Genomic DNA, 22,403 nt, shown 5'->3' with positions numbered 1-22,403 from the left:
AAGTATCTTGCACAGTGTCTGGTTCATAGGAAGTACTTACTAATGGTAACTATTATTATTTCCTATCCCTTTATTGTCTCTTATTCTTCAATTTTGTCTATGGTTCTTCCAGCACATTCACTTATTATCAAGACATTTTTGTTGAACAATTACATCAGCCAAATGTGGTGCTGGGCCCTAGGGTTTCACAATAAGAAAAGACTCCATTTCTGTCCTTGGAGAGCTTATTATCTAGCAAGAATGTTACATGATCAAATAAATAGTCCTAACTAAGCCTAAATTAGTATTATAATGGGGAGAGTAGGGGGAATTATGGTAACTCTAGGCGTTAGAGAGGTCTCCCTGAGGAAGTAATGTTTTAAGTAGATGTCTGAGAGATGAAAGATAATCAGGTGAAATGGTAGAAGAGGAAAGATGGAGGGTATTTTAGACTAAGTAGCATGTGTGAAGACCACTCAGCAAAAGACAGCCATGTTCTACAAACTGGCAGGCCTTTGGGATTGCTGAAGCAATGGACAAATGGAACAGAATGGAGCTAGAAACTGGCTGGATCATGGAATGAATACCTTTAAGAGAATAATAATCCTTAAAGATTTTTGGTGTGGTTATAGTCATTCTCTGGATTATTGCTATGCATTCTTTCTAGTAAAAGACTGCATTTGTCCAACCACAGAAGTGTTCCCATGATCCAGGTAGAATAAGTGTCCATCCTTTTGGATACAGTTATGAACGTGTGCCTCAAAGCTAGCCAATATAAATCCATTCTTAGGACTTTCCACTTATTTATGCATTCATTGATTGATTCTTGTATAAGTCCTGACTGGTCATCAAACCTTCAACCTTGGCATTTTGGGACGATGCTCTAACCAACTGAGCTACTGGGTCAGGGCTTAGGACTTTCCTAACTAGAAATAAGTGGTAGCTTTTTTCCTCTGGAGGACTACGAGTACTTGTTGCTGGTGACCATCTTTTTTTCTGTATAGCAAAAGCTTAAAGCCTCTTTTAGGGAGGACAGTCCTTTTGTAAGTTCCATCCTCCCTCAAAAAGTGTCCTCCTACATGTCCTTCTTTTGATATTGGAAGACTAATCTGTAAATGTCCATATCCGATCGATGCAGAGTCGATCCATTGAGTGTGATGTGATGTATTTGTACCTAAATGAGTACTTTTTTCTTACGATTATTATTAAAAATTAATAGGCATATAAGCATAATTACAATATAAAATATTACAAGTGTTTTTATTATGCATTTATCATATTATAGTATATTATTGTTGCAATGAATAAAACGTTTCTTTTATTTATGATATTGTTTTCTTTCATCTATTTTTGTCCTCCTTTTTATTGTAAAAAGGTTGGTCACCTTAATTAAGAGTAAAATTACAGCCTAGCCTGTGATGGTGCAGTGGTCAGAGCTTCAACCTGGAACACTCAGGTCACCAGTTTGAAGCCTTGGGCTTGCCTGGTCAAGACACATACCACAAGCAATCAGTGAACAACAAGAGTGGGGCAACTATGGGTTGATTCTTCTTGTTCCCTGCCTCGCACTCTCCTTTCCCTGTAAAATCAATAAATAAAATCTCAAAAAAAAAAGTACAATTACAGTTTCTAGATCCTTTTGTTTCCAAGCCAGCTCTGTGCTCTTTTAGTTTGCCTAGTGAAAAATGGTCCGTACTAACACAGGTTTTATGTTGATGAATGCCACATTCAGATTTTTCTTTTTTTCATATGTTTATTTTTTAATTGATTTTAGAGACAGAGGAAGGAAGAAAAAGCAGAGGGAAGGAAACACTGATTTGTTTTTCCACTTATTTAGGCATTCATTGGTTGATTCTTATATGTGCCCTGACTGGGGATTGAACCTGCAAACTTGGAGTATGGGAACGAAGCTCTAACCAACTGAGCTACCTGGCAAGGGTTATATGTTTACTTTTTCAAAGGTTTCTCAGACTACAGTGTGGTCTACAGTGACCTATGTATAGTCTACTTCAGTGAAACTCTTGAGAGGAGTGGGGGTAAAAACCACATAGCTGTGAGCTGAGAGATGATGATAATATTTGGCTTTAAAGGGTAGAGAGAAAGAGGTAGGGCGTTGAAGTGAAGTGATCTTTAAGATTTTGTTTGAGAGACTTTAGCATATGTTTCAATGTTGGTGAGAAAAAGCCAGTAGATAAAGTTGAGGTTTATTTGTTTTTAGGTTGGTTTGATTTATTTTCAACTTTTTGTTACAGAATATTTTAAACAAGAAGAGATATATGAAGGGAATAGCATAATGAACCTCCATACACCAGTTACCCAGCTCTAACACTTATCTACATTTTACTAGTCTTTTTTTTCTTTCTCAACTTTTCCCCCTTCCTAATGGAATACTTTTAGTTGAAATTTTCAGAAGATAATTGAAAATTTATATGTAGTTGAAAGAAACGTAGATACTCTGCCATTCTCTGCCAGTGGTAATATTTTGCAAGACTATGTATGTTTTAGTCAGGATATTGATATAATATCCTGACATTAATATAACAATCAGGATATTGATATTAATAAAAGCTACCTATTTTTTTCAGATTCCTCTATTTTACTTGTACTCTTTTGTGTGTATATTAAGTTCTATCATATTTTATTGCTTGTGTATATTCGTGTATCCACAGTCAAGATACTGAACAATTTCCCAACTACAAAAGAATCTCTCATGTTGATTTTATATAATCACACATACTTCTTTTTTTTTTTTGACAGAGTTTATTTATTCATTTTTAGAGAGGAGAGAGAGAGGGCGAGAGAGAGACAGAGACAGAGAGAGAGAGAGAGAGAGACAGAGAGAAAGAAGGGGGGAGGAGCAGGAAGCATCAACTCCCATATGTACCTTGACCAGGCAAGCCCAGGGTTTTGAACCGGTAACCTCAGCATTTCCAGGTCGACGCTTTATCCACTGCGCCACCACAGGCCAGGCCTAATCACACATACTTCTTTACCCTCCCCCTTATATCCTTAATGTCCATAGCTCTAATCTCTGGCAACACTCATCCGTCCTCTGTTTCTAATGTTTTGTCATTTCAAAATGTTATATGCATGCTTTCATACAGTATGAACACTTTTAGAATTTGCTTTCTTCCCTTGAGATTCGTCCCAGTTGTTGCATGTATCAGTGTTTTATTGCTGAGAGGTATTCCATGGTATGGATGCGTCATAGTGTTTAATGGTATACTTGTTGAAAAGCATTTGGATTGTTTCCAGTTTGAAGCTATTATGAATAAAGATGCTATGAACATTCATAGCAGGTTTTTGTGTGAGCATAAGTTTTTATTTCTCTGGTATAAATCTCCGAGTGTGCAATTACTGGGTCATATGGTAACTGCAAGTTTAGTTTGTAAGAAATTGCCAAACTGTTGCTCAGAGTGTCTGTAGTATTTTACATTCCCACCAGCAATATATGAATGATCTAGTTTCTACACATCCTTTCCAACATTTGGTGTTACTGTTTTTCCATTTTAGCGATTTGCATGAGTATGTAGGGAGAACTCATGGTTGTAATAAAGTTAGCCATTAATAGCTAATGAGTTGAGCATATTTTCATGTGCAGTGTGCTGTTATATATCCACTTCAGTGAAATGTCTTTCATGATTTTTGTCCTTTTGCTAATTGGATTGGTTTTTTTACTGTTAAGTTATGTCAGTTCTTTTTGTATTCTAGGCTCCAGCCCTTTGTCAGGTATACGGTTTGCATACATTCTCTCCCAGGCTGTAGCTTGTCTCTTCATCCTATTCACATGGACTTTCACAGAGCAAAAGTCTGTAATTTTGATGAGGTCCAATTTAACAATTTTCACTCCTATTGTTTATGCTTTTGGTGCCACACTTAAAATTTTGCCTAGATCCTAAAATTTTTCTCCTGTGTTTTTTTTTTTTTTGTCCCCTAAAGGTTTATAGTTTATATTTAAGTCCATGATCCATTTTCAGTTACTTTTGGTGTGAGGTTTAGGTCAAAAGTCATTTTTCAGCAGCATACATTACTCCCATTTATTTTATATTCAGATAATATAATATTTCATTTATTTTATATCCGGATAACATTTTGTTATGCATCTCTAAAAAATAAAGATGTTTCTTAAAACCATTATCACTCCTAATGAAATTAACAAAATTCCTTAATATTTTGTAATAGCCTACATTCTAACTTTCCTTTTGTTCAGAAAATACATTTTCATAGTTATTTCATTTGAGTCGGAATCTAAAGTCCTTGCCTTGCACTTAGCTGTAGGTATTTCTGTTTTATTCTTGAACAGCATCTCTTTTTTTCCTGCCTTGACATCTTGAAGAGACTGGGTTAATTAGGTAGAGTGTCCCACTTCCCAGATTTGTCCAATTGTTTTCTTGCCCTCCTAGAATGTACTATTTAGAGAGAGAAATACAATAAATAAACAAAGAAACAAACTGTAAAAACATAACAGGCTATAATTTTTAAATCCTTATTTTTTTACCCACTTAAATATATTTCCTTTGCTCTTTTTACCTTTAGGCTAGGTTAAATAAGACATTTTTGAGAATTATTTCTTGGCCATGGCCAGTGGCTCGGTTAATGGAGCATCAGCCTGGCATATGGATGTCCTAGGTTTGATCCCCGGTCAGGGCACACAGGAGAAGCGACCAGCTGCTTCACCCTCCGTCACTCTCCTCCTTCTCTTCCTCTTCCCCTCCCACAGCCAGTAGATCGATTGGTTTGAGCATGGCCAGGGTGCTGAAGATAGCTTGGTTGGTCCACAAGTCAACCTCAGGTGCTAAAAATAGCTGGAACTCAAACATTGGCCCCAGATGAGGTTGCCAAGTGGATCCCAGTGGGGGTACATGCAGGAGTCTGCCTCGCTATCTCCCTTCCTCTCACCTAAAAGGAGAAAAGAAAATAATAAATAAAGTAAATAAATAAACATTTCTTTAAAAAACTAACTTTTGGTATTATTTACCAATATTATTGTGTTTTTCCCTACCCAGTAATTTCTGCTTTTTCCTTATTTCTCCCCTTAAGCTTAACTTAAATATTTTTATGCCCTTTATTAACTTCTTGAATGAATTTTCAGTTTCTTATTTGATTTTTTATAAAGTGAGATTATGAATTCTCTTCTAAGGAAAATTTTGTCCACATAAGGATTTTTATTATAAACATTTTCTAGATAGTATCTGTGGGCAGATTTGTTTTATTTGGTTCTTTGAAAAGAAAATAATTATATATACAAAATGCTTTGGATTTGGATCAGCCGTGTAGGTAATGGGGTGGAATGGATAAGGAGGAAGAGGGTACACATGGGGGCAGTGGGCAATAGGGCCAGGATTGAGCTGGAGGTTGTTCGGGGGGGTGTCAGGCCCCAAGGCCTTTCACTACATGCATGTTCAACTTGTATTTCTATGCCACCCACTGAGGCTAGTCATGCAAATCTACACTTTCCACTTTCTTCTCCCTCCCTTCCATCTCTCTTCCTTCCGTCTTCCTTCCCTCCCTGCCATCTCTGGGATGGGTTGGGCTGCCTAGAACTTAACCCTCCAAAAGTCAACTCTGCACATATGCCAGACTGTGGAAGTGTCTACATGAAAAGACAGACACATGACCAGCCTGTTAGCAGTCTTAATTTTTTTATTAAGTCAAAAATTGTTTAGGTGAAAGTTATAAAAATTATTGTATTATCTTGCAGTCAATGAATTTAAATTGATTTATTTCAATTTGGAGAAAATATTGAAAAAAAAATTTCGAATCCTAGTACGTGTTAAATTGTTATATAATGTCCTATAACTTAATAAGAAGTCATGTTCCCTGTAGGATATGAAGTTCAATATTGTCTATTAGAGGAGGGTGGGGTGAGGGGGAGGGTTGCTGACTTTAGGTAGGGTGGTTAAGAAAGGCTTAGATAAACTGACAAACTTGAATAAAGTGAGGGAACAGAGCAAAGGCTTTGATAAATTGCCTATGTTTTATTTAACTGAAAGATGTACTCTCAGGTATAGTTCTATATTTAATCTCTTCTGTATTTTTATATCAAGAATACTATTTCAGAATACAACTTTTTGCCTAGTTATGTTATATAAAACAGTACAATAAGATCACACTTGTCCACAAGGCAATCATAAACACAAATACCAATATGAAAATATTTAGATTGCCATTGTAACACAGAATTAAAATTCTCATACATTACTCTTTAACCCCTGAGAATAGGGCCATGTTTCCCCAGAAGTCCTTGTTTGAGAATTACTATGCTAGTACATTATTCTCTAGACTTTTTTCCACTTCCTTCTCAAGGGAAGGGGTGAAAGGAGGAATAACACTGATTCTTCTTGTCATATTCCTGTTTAAATTGAGACTTTGTTTATCAGTGATTTAGGGTGAGGGCATTTGGGCTTTCTCTCAGCTGCGTGTGACTTTCAGTCCCTATCCTTACAAATTGTGAAATACATGGGAGAGATTTCAGAATGTATCACTTAGAGCCCTGGCCAGTTGGCTCAATGGTAGAGCATCAGCCCAGCATGTGGATGTCCTGGGTTTGATTCCTGGTCAGGGCACAGAGGAGAAATGCCCATCTGCTTCTTTACCCATCCTCTCTTGCCTCTCTCTCTCTCTCTCTCTCTCTTCCCCTCCTGCAGCCATGGCTCGATTGAAGTGAGTTGGCCCCAGGTGCTGAGGATGGCTCCGCCTTAGGTGCTAAGTAGAGCTTGGTTGCTGAGCAACAGAGCAATGTCTCAGATGGGCAGAGTATCGCCCCCTAGTGGGCTTGCCATGTGGATCCCAGTCACGGTGCATACAGGAGTGTTTCTCTGCTTCCCCTCCTCTCATTGAATTTTTTTTTAAAAAGTATATCTACTTAATTTTCTATACTATTTCTACTACCACCAGTACTCATACTACTCTTTCTATAAGGAATCCACATGGATTACCAGAATCTTTCATTTTGGTTAAAATTGGTCTATATTTAGATAGCAAATCTTTAGGTGTTATCTCATAAAATTAAGACACTCATAGTTTTAGCATTTGTAATATAGTCTTCCAATTTCTACCTTTATATTTTCTTTGCTTTGAGTTTGGGGAATGGACTTCCAGTAAGCCAGGATCTTTATAACTGCTTTCTTAAAAGTCTACTTTTTCACTTTTAGTGAATGCTTAAGGAAAAGCATTTTTCTATAAATAAAATATTAGAATAACTTGATTTGGTATTAAAACTGACAACTAATTATATATATTTTAATGACTCTACAGGTTGGAATTCGTGGTTCCAATATAGTTGTACTTGGAGTAGAAAAAAAATCTGTTGCCAAGCTTCAAGATGAAAGAACTGTGAGGAAAATTTGTGTCCTTGATGACCATGTCTGCATGGCTTTTGCAGGTAGTTATGTACCTACAATAATGATACAGAATATCTTGGTGTTGAGGGTAACACATGTGGCTCCACTACAGTTGTGGTGGTGCATTATTTATACAACATACAGAGTTACACTCCATTTCTTATTAAACACAAACAATTTACCCTATCTTTTCTGGAAAACCACAACTCTTTAAACCAGGATCTCTGATAGTTAGCTTTGATAAAACACAAATATCAGAAGGTATACATTATTTTACCTTAATTATAATTTTAGGTGGCTGTTTTCTTTATCTTTTTCTTTTTTTTCTTTTTCTTCTTTTTCGTGTTTTAGAGACAGATAGGAAGGGAGAGAGATGAGAATCATAAACTCATAGTTGCAGTGCCTTAGTTGTTCATTAATTGCTTTTTCAAATGTGCCTTGACTGGGAGGCTACAACAGGGTGAGTGACCCCTTGCTCAAGCCAGCAACCTTGGGCTTCAAGCCAGTGACTTTTGGGCTCAAGCCAGTGACCATGGGGTCATGTCTATGATCCCACGCTCTAACCAGCAACCCCATGCTCAAGCTGGTGAGCTCACACTCAAATAGAATGAGCCCGTGCCCATGCTGGCAACCTTGGGATTTCAAACTTGGTTCCTCAGCGTCCCAGGCCAATGCTCTATCCACTGCGCTACCACCTGGTCAGGCTAGATAGCTGTTTTCTTTTAATTTTTTTATTTCAAAATAATTTTGGATCAAGAAATTACAAAATTTCCACAAAGTAGTCTCTTTTATCCTTTACCCAGTTTACCCCAATGGTAATATCTTCAAACACCATTAAATTGACATTATCACAAGCTACAGATATTTTATCAGTTTTACAGGTACTCATGTGCACATGTGTGTAGTCTTATTAGACTAATCACATGTGTAGATTCATGTAGCCATCACCAGAATCAAGATACATAGCTCTTCCATTCCCACAAGGCTGCCCCTGTCATTCCTCTTCTGTGTCTCTAATCTCTGGCAAGCAGTAATCTATTATCTTCTCAATCATATAATTTTGTCACTTTTGAGAATGCTATATGAATAAAATCATGTGGTGTATAACCTTTTAATATTGGCTTCTTTTTATTCAGCATAATTCACATGTAATTCTTCCAAATTGTTGCATATGTTGATAGACTGCTGCTTATTATTACTGAATAGTACGCCATGTATGGATGTACCACACTTTTTTAACAATATGAAGAACCTATTTTCAGTTTTTTCTAATACAGATAAAGTTAATGTAGACTTTTGCTTATGGATTTTTGTGTGAACATAGGTTTTCATTGTTCTGGGATAAATACTCATTGTCCTGAGATAAATACTTAAGAGTACAATTGTTGGGTCATATGATAATACATGATTTGTTACATATAAAACTACCATATTGTTTTCCAGAGTGACTCTACTGTTTTATATTCTCTCTAACAACGGATGAATGATTGATTTTTCTTTGCATCCTCAGCAGTACTTGGTGTTTTACTATTTTTTATTTTAGGCATCTATATAGGTAGGTAGTGATAGCTCATTGTGGGTTTAATTTGCATCTGCCTCATGGCTACTGATGTTGAACATATTTTCATGTGCTTATTTGTATTTGTATATCAAACAAGACATGTTTCTTGTGTTGGTTTTTTTTTTTTTTTTGCTCATTTTCTATTTTTTTTATTAATAATTTTCTGTTGAAGTTTAAAAACCTTATTAGCAAAAAAGTTTTTAAAAACCTTATTGAGTCCAAAATAATCTTTATCTTACTGTCTTAAGAAAGAAATTATCTTGCCAGCCTGACCAGGTGGTGGCACAGTGGATAGAGCATCAACTTGGAGCACTGAGAACCCAAGTTTGAAACTCTGAGGTCACTGGCTTGAGCATGGGCTCATCTGGCTTGAACGCAGGCTCACCAGCTTGAGCACAAAGTCACTGGCTTGAGCATGGGATCATTGGCATGACCCCATGGTTGCTGGCTTGAGCTCAAAAGTTGCTGGACTAGGCCCTGGCCGGTTGGCTCAGTGGTAGAGCGTCGGCCTGGCGTGCAGAAGTCCCAGGTTTGATTCCCGGCCAGGGCACACAGGAGAAGTACCCATCTGCTTCTCCACCCCTCCCCTTCTCCTTCCTCTCTGTTTCTCTCTTCCCCTCCCGCAGCCGAGGCTCCACTGGAGCAAAGATGGCCCAGGCGCTGGGGATGGCTCCTCGGCCTCTGCCTCAGGCACTAGAGTGGCTCTGGTTACAACAGAGCGATGCCCTGGAGGGGCAGAGCATCGCCCCCTGGTGGGCGTGCTGGGTGGATCCCGGTGGGGTGCATGCGGGAGTTTGTCTGACTGTCTCTCCCCGTTTCCGGCTTCAGAAAAATACAGAAGAAAAAAAAAAAGTTGCTGGACTGAAGCCCAACATTGCTAGTTTGAGCCCAAGGTCACTGGCTCATCTGGAAACCCCCAGTCAAGGCATGTATGAGAAGCAATCAATGAACAACTAAAGTGCCACAGCTATGAGTTGATGCTTCTCATTTCTCTCCTTTCCTGTCTGTCTGTATCTCTCTCTCTCTCTCAAAAAAAATTATCTTGCCACAAAACAACTCTTAATTAATTTTAAAAGATTGATACCATCCCTGGCTAGTAAGTTGGTTAAGAGTATTGTCCTGAAATGACAAGGTTGCGGGTTTGATCCTGGGTAAGGGCACACACATGAAGCAACCAGTGAATGCATGACTGAGTGGAATGACAAGTAGATGCTGTCCTTCTCTCTCCTTTTCTCTGTCTCTATCAGTGACAAAAAAACAAAAACAAAACAAAACAAAAAATCCTGGCTGGTTATTTTGGTTGATTGGAGCATCATCCCAGAGCGCGGAGATTGCCAGTTTGATTTCCCAGTCAGGGCACATACAGGAGCAACTTGATGTTTCTGTCTCTCTCTCTCCCTACCTCTCAGAAAAATTAAAAAAAATAAATTTTAAAAAGATTGATATCATACAAAGTATCAATGCCTTCAAAAGAGAATAAAACTAGAAATCAACAGTAGAAGGAAAACTGAAAGACCTACAAATACACAGAAATTAATACTAAAAAACCCATGGGTCAAAGAAAAAAAAATCACAAGAGAGATGAGAAAATATCTTGAGACAATGAAAATGAAAACATGGGATACAGCAAAAGCAGGGTTAAGAGGAAAATTTATAGCTATAAATGCTTACACTTAAAAAGACCTCAACCTGATCAGGCAGTGGCACAGTGGATAGAGCGTCAGACTGGGATGCTGAGGACCCAGATTCGAGACCCCGAGGTCGCCAGCTTGAGTGCAGGCTCATCTAGTTTGAGCAAAAGCTCACCAGCTTGGACCCAAGGTCGTTGGCTCTAGCAAGGGGTTACTTGGTCTGCTGAAGGTCCGCAGTCAAGGCACATATGAGAAAGCAATCAATGAACAACTAAGATGTCACAATGAACAGCGAAAAACTAATGATTGATGCTTCTCATCTCTCCGTTCCTGTCTGTCTGTCCCTGTCTATCTCTCTCTGACTCTCTCTGTCTCTGTAAAAAAAAAAAAAAAAAGACTTCAGTGCCTGTCCCTCTCTCTCTCTCTCTCTTGCTAAAAAAAAAAAAAATACCTCAGCAACCAGCAACCTAACTTACATTTTAAGAACTAGAAAAAGAAGAAGAAACTTAACCCAAAGCTAGCAGAAGGCAGGAGATAATAAAATTTAGAGCAGAGCCTGACCAGGGCGTGGCACAGTGGATAGAGCATTGGACTGGGATGCGGAGAACCCAGGTTCAAAAGGCCCAGGTCACCGGCTTGAGCACGGATTTATCTGGTTTAAGCAAGGCTCACTAATCCCAAGTTTGCTGGCTTGAGCAAGGGGTCACTTGATCTGCTGGAGCCCCCGGCCAGGGCACATATGAGAAAGCAATCAATGAACAACTAAGGTGCCGCAACAAAAATTGATGCTTCTCATCTCTTCCTTCCTCTCTGTCTGTCCTTATCTGTCCCTCTCTCTGTCTCTCTCTGTCTCTGTCACAAAAAAAGAGAGAAAAAAAGATTAGTACAGAGACGGCCTGACCTGTGGTGGAGCAGTGGATAAAACATTGACCTGGAACACTGGGGTCACCAGTTCGAAACCCTGGGCTTGCCTGGTCAAAGCACATATGGAAGTTGATGCTTCCTGCTCCCTTCCCCTTTCTTTCTCCCCCTCTCTGTCTCCTCTCTAAAATGAATAAATTTTAAAAATATTAAAAAAAAGATTAGAGCAGAGACATATAATAGAAAAACAATAGAGAAAAATCACAAACCTATGAGTTCTTTGAAAAGGTTAACAAAATTGACAAACCTTTAGTCAGATGGACTAACAATAAAAGAAGACAACTAAAATCAGAAATGAAAAAGGGGATGCTACTAATGATTTCACAGACATGAAAAGGATGATTATAAGAGAGTGCTATGAACAATCACATGTCAACAAATGATATAACCTAGAAAAAATGGATAAATTCCTTGAACATACAAATTACCTGTAGTTGCTCAAGAAGAAATAGAACATCTCAACAGATATATAATAAGTAAAGAGTAAATCAGTAATCAAAAACCTTTCAATAATAAAAATCCAGGACCAGATGTTTTTCACTGGTGAATTCTACCAAACATTTAAGGAAGAATTAATAGCAATCCTTCTCAAACTCTTCCCAAAAAATAGGAGAGGAAGGAAAACTTCCAAACTCATACTATGAGTCCAGCACTATTACCCTGATATCAAAACCAAAGACACTACAAAAAAAGAAAACCACAGCCCAATATCCCTTATAAATATTCATGTAAAAATTTTCAACAAAATACTAGCAAACTAAATTCAGCAGCTATTAATGGGATTACACACTATGACTTAGAGGCATTTATCCCTGGAATACAAGGATAATTCAACATACGAAAATCAATCAACATAATACACCACATTAACAGAATGAAGGGAAAAACTACATGATCATTTCAATTGACATAGAGAAATATTTGACAAAATTCAACACCTTTTGTAATAAAAACAAACTAGGAGTAGAAGAAAATTACCTCAACATAATAAAGACCATATAGGAAAAACCCACAGTGAACATCATACTCAATAAAGAAAGACTGAAAGTTTTTACTGGAATAAGTCAAGGATGTCCACTTTGAAAACATTATGCTAAGTGAAATAATCACTCACAATAGTATAATCACTTACATGAGATACCTAGAGTCGTCAGATTCATAGAGACAGAAAATAGAATGGTGGTTGACAAAGGATGTTGAAGCCTGGGGAATGGCAAGTTATTGTTGAATGCATTCAGAGTTTCAGTTTGGGAGGATAAAAAAGTTCTATAGATGGATGATGATGATTGCTCAGCCATATGAATGTACTTAACTCCACTGACACACTTAAAAATGGTTAAAATGGTAAATTTTATGTTATATATATTTACTACAATAAAATTTTTTTGTATTGAATGTTTATTTTTTAGAGAAAGAGAAGAACAGGGGGGTAGGGGAAGAGAGAGAAAGAATCATTTATTTATTGTTCCACTTATTTATGCATTCATTGGTTGATTCTTATATGTGTTCTGGCCAGGGATCAAACACACAACCTTGGCATATCAGGACAACTCTCTAACCAACTGAGGTACCCACCCAGGGCCAAAAAAATTTGTTTTTAAAAAGGAACCATCTGTTTGACCAGTGGTGGCCCAGTGGATAAAGCGTCAACCAGAATGTACATACGGGAAGCAACTACTATGAGTTGATATATACTTCTCACTTCTCCCCCCTCTTTATCTCTCTCATCCTCTCTCTAAAAATCAATAAATAAAATCTGAAAAAGAGAAAAAAAATGGAACCCTAATAATATATAGGATGAAATACTATAATTTCTGATACACATACCTTTCTGGCTTTAGTATAAAAATAATTTTAATATGTATATAACTTTTTAGCAGAGTAAAATAAAGATTTACTAATATTTTTCTTACATGTCAATTAATTTTAAAATTGGGAAATATGTAAATGTCTATTATTGGAGTATTAGTATAGTAAATAATGGTATAGCCATGCAATTGCTTAAAAGTACAGGTTGTAGAATCATATCAAGTGGGTTCTAAGCCAGACTCCATTGTCCACTACACCTGTGACTGTGGGCAAGGTATTCAACTGATCCTTGCCACGGCGTAGTCATCTATAACACAAGGTTAATGATAGTACCTACCTTACTGATTTATTACAAGGATTAAGTGAGTTAATACATAAAAAGCAATTAGAATCATATCTGGCATATTTGAGTGTTTAACAGATATTACGATTACACTGCTATTACTAAGACTACAACATCATCATCATCATTATTATTTAGTAACAATTTAAAAAGGAGGTGGTAGGATCTGTATTTATTGAAATGAAAATGTCTCCATATTATATATTAAAAATAGTAGGTTACAAAAGAATATGTATGATACAGTTCTATGTATAAATTGTGGAATTATATGATACCTGTTAATCCCTCTGTTGGAATAGTTTACAATGAGCACATATCAGAAAGAAATACAGTTGCATTTGGGGGAAAAAATCACATTCTTTTGTTGATGTTGTTATGTTGTGCTTTTAATGTTTAGAAAACAACTTTTAGAGGAAAAAAAGAATTTGAAAAAATTATTTTATGTAGCATGAGGAATTCTGTTTAATGGGAGAAATTTTACATTATGATAGTATCATAAAGTTGTGGTATAAATTTAAAAACATTAGACTGAGAACTCATTTCTTCTATAATTGCTTATTTATAAACAAAGTCAAATTACAAATTTCAGTGCTATCTTTAAATAGAATTTGTCTGTTTTTCTAACCATTTAGTATTGATTACCATAATTGCTACTTATTATGTTAAAAAAACACATATACACACAACTATGGTTTGGCAACTTACATGGTTTGACAAATTTATCAATAATATTTTTCTTTTTTTTTTTTTAAGGATTTTATTTATTCATTATAGAGAGGGGGGAGAGAGAGAGAGAGAGAAGGGGGGAGGAGCAGGAAGCATCAACTCCCATATGTGCCTTGACCAGGCAAGCCCAGGGTTTTGAACCGGCAATCTCAGTGTTTCCAGGTTGACGCTTTATCCACTGCGCCACCACAGGTCAGGCAATAATATCTTTCTTTGAATCAGTGATAGTACTACTTTCTAAGTATAATACTTTTATGTTTCTCTACTTCTGGATCATATTTACATTGTAAATGGAAAATAATTAGAAATTTCCTTTCTGATTATATTTTCTAATTGAATAAAGCTTTTAATTCATAGGACAAACCAAATCAATCTCTTTCCATTTCTTTCTCTCAGGTAACATTTACAAAGAGAAGAGAATCAGTTTATCTTCCCTTAACTATCTGATTGTGATTCACACTCTACCCATGAGTGTCAGGGTGATACTTAACAGTGGCATATTCTGACAGCTTCTGCATTGTTAACTACTATTAACTATCTTTAGGGACTAGCAATTCTTTCAGGTTTCTAGAAACATGGTTTGAAATAATGTGGAAGGGGAACAAGAGTTTGTGACTGCAAAATACTGATGGTTATATGAGAAATGGATGTTTCAAAGACTTTGTGAATGAATTTTGGAGCAATGTGGTTTTAAGAGAATGGGGAAAGAAACAAAATGGCAATGGTAACTAAAACCCTTTAACAATGAAAAATGTCATTCTTTTTTGTAATGTATTAACTACTTTTACAGGACTGACTGCTGATGCTAGAGTAGTAATAAACAGAGCCCGTGTGGAGTGTCAGAGTCATAAGCTTACAGTTGAGGACCCAGTCACTGTAGAATATATAACTCGCTTCATAGCAACCTTAAAACAGGTAAGCCAATATAACAACAAATTGCTTCAAGGTTTCTCCTTTATCATTATGGGTCTAATCATGAAAATACTTCAATCATATATTCTATTAAATATACTAAATTTCTTGTTATTTCTTGACATTTTGTGTTCACACTCTTACTCCAGTGGAATGGATTGGTTTGATCACTAGGAATCTCAATCAGTATCAGTTCTGAGAATTATATTAAAATTTAAAAGAACAAGAAATCTAATCTTTAAAGGGGATTTCTTCACTTTTGGAGATACAGCAATAAGAACCATTTTTTAGAGTTTACCAAAGCAATACCCCTGAGTCATTCACCCCTGATTCATACAAACTTAAACACAACTGATCAGGTTCAGGAATGACTTCTGAATCCATGAGTAGGTACATTAAAATTAAATATAATTATGAGGTACACAGTATTCTTTTCACTTATTATTTTATTTGTTTTTTATATATGTCAACATAGTTTTTATATAACTATATACAGGCAGACTTACTTTTATTGTGCTTTGCTTTATTGTCCTTCACTGATGTGGTATTTATTACAAATTAAAAGTAAGACCCTCCACCAGAAAAAAAGATTATGACTTACTTTATTATGATACTCTCTTCATTGCCGTGGTCTGGAACCCAACCAGCAAATATCTTAGAGCAGTGGTCCCCAACCTTTTTGGGGACGGGGACCGGTTTAATGTCAGAAAATATTTTCACGGACCGGCCCTTAGGGTGGCACGGATAAATGTATCACGTGAGCAAGACAAGCGTCAAGAGTAAGTCTTAGACGGATGTAACAGAGGGAATCTGGTCATTTTAAAAAAATAAAACATCGTTCAGACTTAAATATAAATAAAACAGAAATAATGTATGTTATTTATTCTTTCTCTGCGGCCCGATACCAAATGGCCCATGGCCCAGGGTTGGGGACCACTGTCTTAGAGGTATGCCTGTAATATTATATTTTGTTGCTATTGGTAATAATTTAGGTTGTTTCTAGTTTCTTTTGTTTTCTCATTCCATCTCCTTCTCACTGGCTCTCATATTGCTACTTTGGTAACATTACTCTACCTTTGAAATGGCTTTTTTTTAATTATAATGTTAAATTAATTTTTAGTATCGGATTGCTAGATTAGAGATTATAATTGGTTTTAAGACTCTTGTTATATATAGCTAAATTACTTTCTAAAACAATTGAACCAATTTTTATTGTGCAACCAACAATATATAAATGTATCCCTGAAGAATCATCAGCATTGGGTTTTTTCATTTTTGTTTTATTTGGTAAGTAAGTATAGCATAGTGCTTTATAGTTATTTTAATTTCTATTTTATAATTCGTAGTGAAGTGTTTTTTTTTCACATGTTGGTTTATATTCATTTTTCCTAGTAGGAACTATTTTTCATTTCAACAGGCACCCTAATGACTGAGAATGTGCCTCCAGAAACCAGAATTTTGAAATTGAAATCCTGGCTTTGTTTCTTGCTAGTTAGTGCTTTGGGCAAACTATTGAGCCTGTTTTGCCTCAAGTTTCTTATTTATAAAATAAGCATTACAGTAATACCTCCTCTGTTGAGTTAGATTAAATGATTTAATATATTTAAAACATAAGAACACTTTCTGGCATGGATTTTACCATTTGTCCATATAGAGATTCTTTTATAGAATATATATTCTATATATTAAACTTAAAATTACATAACTATTTTTAAGTTGCCCTATGATTCCACACATAGGTAGGATATAAAATTGAGATTCATGGACATAGATAAGAGTGCTGTGGTTACTAGGGGGAGGGGGTAGGAAGGGGGCTGAGGGAAGGATGTAAAGAGGGACAACTATAATGTGATGGAGGATGATTTGACTTTGGGTGATGGCTATACAACAGGGGTCCCCAAACTTTTTACACAGGGGGCCAGTTCACTGTCCCTCAGACCGTTGGAGTGCCGGATATAAAAAAAAAACTATGAACAAATCCCTGTGCACACTGCACATATCTTATTTTAAAGTAAAAAACAAAACGGAAACAAATACAATATTTAAAATAAAGAACAAGTAAATTTAAATCAACAAACTGACTAGTATTTCAATGGGAACTATGCTCCTCTCACTGACCACCAATGAAAGAGGTGCCCCTTCCGGAAGTTCTGCGAGGGCCGGATAAATGGCCTCAGGGGGCCGCATGTGGCCCACGGGCCATAGTTTGGGGACCCCTGCTATACAACATAATTGACTGTCCAAATGATGTGGAGATGTTTGCCCAAAATCTATGTACTCTTGTTGATCAATGTCACCCTGTTGAATTTAATTTACTAAATTAAAAATAAAAGTAAAAGAGAAAGAATTTTTGAGAAGAGGGGAATAAAATGTGTTGTCAAAAGACTCCAAAGAAATCATTTTTACTGGGAACCAAAATGGTATGACATACACAGTTCTCTGCTGTAGTAAAAAGATTGCAGTCTAGTCTAGTTATGTTATCAAATGTATGTACATAAAGCAATGAAAAAACAACTTTAAGACCATATATAAGTAGACTTAGGATTTTATTTTATAGACTGTGTACATTAATTTTTTAAATTTCATCATGGATTTTAGGTTAGTCCAGAAAGTCAGGGGAATTGCTTCTCTGCCTTTTGGCTAAGATCAAGTGCAGAAAGTCAGGGAGGAGGACCATAGAGATATACAGAATAAGAATCAATAAGGAAGATAATTTTGGCAGATCATTTTACTATTAGAATGTGTCACTTGATAAGTAAGGCCTTTGTATGGTCTATACAGAAAATAGTTATGAAAAAATTTTATTTTTTCAGAAATACACTCAGAGCAATGGACGAAGACCTTTTGGTATTTCTGCTTTAATTGTAGGTTTTGATGATGATGGCATCCCAAGATTATATCAGACTGATCCATCTGGTACTTACCATGCTTGGAAGGTGAATCATGATTTTTTTTATTATATTAAAAGAAGTTGAATAAATATATTCACTATAAATGTTTTATCGCTTTCAAGGACATGACAAAAACTTATGTTACATTAAAATATTGACAGTGGTAGAAACTTTATGTAACCATTTAGTCAACAGTTATGATGGGTTTTGATGGCTAGAGACATACTTTGGCTTATTAGTCAGAGTCTTTTCCTTACATTAGAAAAGATGTGAAAAACCTAAGTGTATACAAATGGCCAAATAAAAGAAATATCTAGTTCCTGTTTATTGTTTATTCTTCCAAATTATAGTGCATCATATATAGTTGATATATATATATATATATATAGTTGCTTGCTTTGACTAGAAGAGTGTAGTCTTTCTGTTTTTAATAATTAAATGAACTTACAAACTCCATACTGAAGCCTTCCTTCCTTCCTTCCTTCCTTCCTTCCTTCCTTCCTTCCTTCCTTCCTTCCTTCCTTCCTTCCTTCCTTCTTTCCTTTCTTTCTTTCTCTCTCTCTCTCTTTCTCTCTTAATTATTTTAGAGACAGAGAAAGGAGAGAAAGAGAGAAACATTGATTTGTTGTTTCACTTCTTCTTGTATGTGCCCGAATCAGGGATCAAATCTATAACCTTGGTGTATTGAAACGATGCCCTAGCCAACTGAACTACCCAACTGGGGCCTTCATACTGAAATCTTTAATGTATTCTCTATTCTAGGAGAGTCAGAATACCTCAAACTATGAGTTTATTCATACGTGTCAGTACATTGCAATTATTGCTACATAATTTCTGGAATATATTAGTTTGTTTTTGGATAAGTCTTTATTACTGTTTCAGTACCCAAATACTAACTTTCTATAATGATGCACTCAAATCTAATGGTGCACAAAAATCTAGGGCCTAGCGAAACGAATAGCAGTTTTCAGAAGTGAGTTTTTATATATTCTCATAAATAAGAATAGGACTGTACCACATTCCGTTAAAAGTTCAAACACCTAGGCCTTAACATAACTTTATGAAGAATTTATTATACTACTATTACCATCCAGGTATGGCCTGACCTGTGGTGGCACAGTGGATAAAGCGGCAGCCTGGTACGCTGAGGTCACTAGTTCAAAACCTCTGGCTTACCTAGTCAAAGCATAGATAGGAGTTGAAGCTTCCTGCACCTCCCTCCCTTATTTCTCTCTTTCTTTGTCTCCCTCTCCCCCCCACCTCTAAAATGAATTTAAAAAATAAAAAAATAAATTCAGATAAATTAAATGGGAAACATTGCCTTGATTTTTAAGCCTGTATTAACTAAATTATTTGATTTGAGCTGACCATACTCATACTATTTTATAAACTGATTAACCAAGACAGTAAAACAGTGGATTATATTCTTACCACAAAGGTCTGAATACTTGTGTTAGCTGCACAACTTCTTTTAAGGTCCCTGGACAATCTAATTGGTAACCAGAAGCTGTGTATTTACCTGCTGCAAATACTAGACTTTTTTTCTGCCAGTTAGGAACCTTTTTCCTTTACTAGGTTTCTTGAGCCTCCAAATGTGTAGCCTAAACAAAGCAAATTATAACCCTGAATCTCTACATATTTTGAAGTCTGCCATCTTCTGTTTGCATTTATAATTACTTCATTATCATTATTTTCCTTCATTTCAATATCATAACAATTTCCAAGTTTACAGAAATTTCCATTTTAATTTGGTTGCTCCCTGGGGTCACACAGAGAAGCATTTTTTATTTCAAAGTCAATTAGTTAGGAAAATTATGGAATATTTAAATTGATGGGGATTTCATTTATCATCTAGGTCTGAAACGATGCTCTGCTGTGGTGTTTTAAGGCCATGTGGTGGAGGTGAGGAGGGTGTGAACAGTGTGTGCATATATATCCCATTATTATTATTTAACTAATTGTACATATTGCACTTTGTTGTAAAATTTTTATTGAAAGGAGTATTATAAAGCTTTAAAAATCATCTATAGCCTGACCTGTGGTGGCGCAGTGGATAAAGCATCGACCTGGAAATGCTGAGGTCGCCGGTTCAAAACCCTGGGCTTGCCTTGTCAAGGCACATATGGGAGTTGATGCTTTCAGATCCTCCCCCCTTCTCTCTGTCTCTCTCTACTCTCTCTTCTCTCTCTCTCTCTCTCTCCTCTCTAAAAATGAAAAAATTTAAAAAATCATCTATAAAAACATTTAGGAACTTTTATTTTTCGTATTTGGTGAGATTGAGGAGTAAAGTGATTTTTAAGTTCATACCACTAGTTAATAGCAAAACTGAAATTAGAACTCAGGGTTTTCTGCTTATTAGTCCAGTGTTTTTCCACTACACCATGCTTCCTCCCTTATGCCAAATGGTTCTCTATACATGTTATGTAAGTTTTGATATCCAGTTTGAAAGATAGATAAAATCTTCTAGGTTTATTTCTGTTTTGGGGGGACTACAGCACTTTAACCATGAGATCAACTATTTTGGGGGGGTTGTTTTCTTGTTCTGCTATTTGTTTTTAACCCTGACCTGTTATTCTAAGTATCCTGATAAAATGGTTCAAAGGACTATTGAGGACATAGCTATGGTACCATGTGTTGGCAATACTTTGCAATGTTGAGTTATAATCTTCCAAGGTGTGCTAAAGGATATATGAAATGGAGAGTAGAGATAGGAAGTTAAAATAGAGTAGGGTATTAGAAACTAATTTCTCTATTATACAATTTAACTATTGTATAATAGTAGGAGAAATTAGTTCCTAATACCCTATCTCTACTTGAACCCCATAAGATGTCACCCGGTGGGTGTGGTAACTGAGTCTTCAGTACCATCTATCTATCAGGCTGCCTACTTCAGGATGACAAGGAACACAGGAAGACCTGTGAATCCTATGGGCATAAGCCCTCTCAGTTCCTCATAGCCAGTTCCTCGGTCACCAGAAATATTTGGTAGGATACATCATGGTAAAGAAAGCATCCAGCAAGTACAGATGGTGGGCTAACAGAAGCATTTGGTATAAGGTAGGTAAACGCGCACCCAGAGTAAGATTCTTTCCCAGTGAAGGCATACTGCTGCCTCTTCCATGACAGAAGTGTCAACAAAATCCTCCAGTCTGGTAGTTACCAGATAGTTCTGGTAGTATCTAAATCAGTTGTGGTAAGGGGACACCCTTTTTGAAATATGTTTTTCCCTCTTTACTACACATTTTCACATTGCAAAAAATATTTTTTACTTGGAATAACAGGTTCTGAGTTTGGCACATTATATTAACTGTTAACTAAAAATTCTTCTGCTATAAACACCTAGAGTGCTAGAATTATTAAGATTGTTGTCCCTTCTACGTATGGAATAATGCAGTTCCTGGTTTTTTCTGATTTACTTATTTCACTTCGTATAATGTTATCAAGATCCCACCATTTTGCTATAAATGATCCGATGTCATCATTTCTTATGGCTGAGTAGTATTCCATAGTGTATATGTGCCACATCTTCTTTATCCAGTCATCTATTGACGGGTTTTTTGGTTGTTTCCATGAAAGTGAGACCAAGAGACATTGATAAGAGTGTGGTGGTTATAGGGGGGGAGGAGAGGGACAGGGGAGGGGGGAGGGGGAGGGGCACAAAGAGAACTAGATAGAAGGTGACAGAGGACAATCTGACTTTGGGTGATGGGTATGCAACATAATTGAACGACAAGATAACCTGAACATGTTATCTTTGAATATATGTATCTTGATTTACTGATGTCACCCCATTAAAAATAAATAAATAAAATTATTTAAAAAAAAAGATTGTTGTCCCTTAGTATATCAGAAAAACATTCTAACCAATTGAGCTAGTTAGCTAGAACTGTGAATTTTTTCCTTTAGCATTATTTTATCAAATTAAAATGTCCAACAGATTCTTTTTTTTTTTTTTTTTTTTTTGTATTTTTCTGAAACTGGAAACGGGGAGAGACAGACAGACTCCCGCATGCGCCCGACCGGGATCCACCCGGCACACTCACCAGGGGCGACGCTCTGCCCACCAGGGGGCGATGCTCTGCCCCTTCGGGGCGTCGTTCCACCGCGACCAGAGCCACTCTAGCACCTGGGGCAGAGGCCAAGGAGCCATCCCCAGCGCCTGGGCCATCTTTGCTCCAATGGAGCCTTGGCTGCAGGAGGGGAAGAGAGAGACAGAGAGGAAGGAGGGGGGGTGGAGAAGCAAATGGGCGCTTCTCCTATGTGCCCTGGCCGGGAATCGAACCCGGG

At 36.6% G+C, this 22,403-nt stretch overlaps 1 protein-coding gene across 1 annotated transcript in view; it reads left to right on the top strand.

The window, feature by feature from the left end:
- PSMA8 (proteasome 20S subunit alpha 8) overlaps positions 1–22,403 on the top strand; it is a 43,824-nt gene that overhangs the window by 4,087 nt on the left and 17,334 nt on the right. Inside the window, exons 2-4 of the mRNA XM_066247108.1 lie at positions 7,237–7,363; positions 15,104–15,228; positions 18,039–18,161. Coding sequence (XP_066103205.1) covers positions 7,237–7,363; positions 15,104–15,228; positions 18,039–18,161 — 375 coding nt within the window. The remainder of the gene's footprint in view (positions 1–7,236; positions 7,364–15,103; positions 15,229–18,038; positions 18,162–22,403) is intronic.

Source organism: Saccopteryx bilineata, chromosome 11 (genome assembly GCF_036850765.1).
Source record: "Saccopteryx bilineata isolate mSacBil1 chromosome 11, mSacBil1_pri_phased_curated, whole genome shotgun sequence".
NCBI classification, from domain to species: Eukaryota; Metazoa; Chordata; class Mammalia; order Chiroptera; family Emballonuridae; genus Saccopteryx; species Saccopteryx bilineata.
The sequence above is the reverse complement of the archived record's forward strand: the minus strand, read 5'-3'. Positions and strand labels throughout refer to the sequence as shown.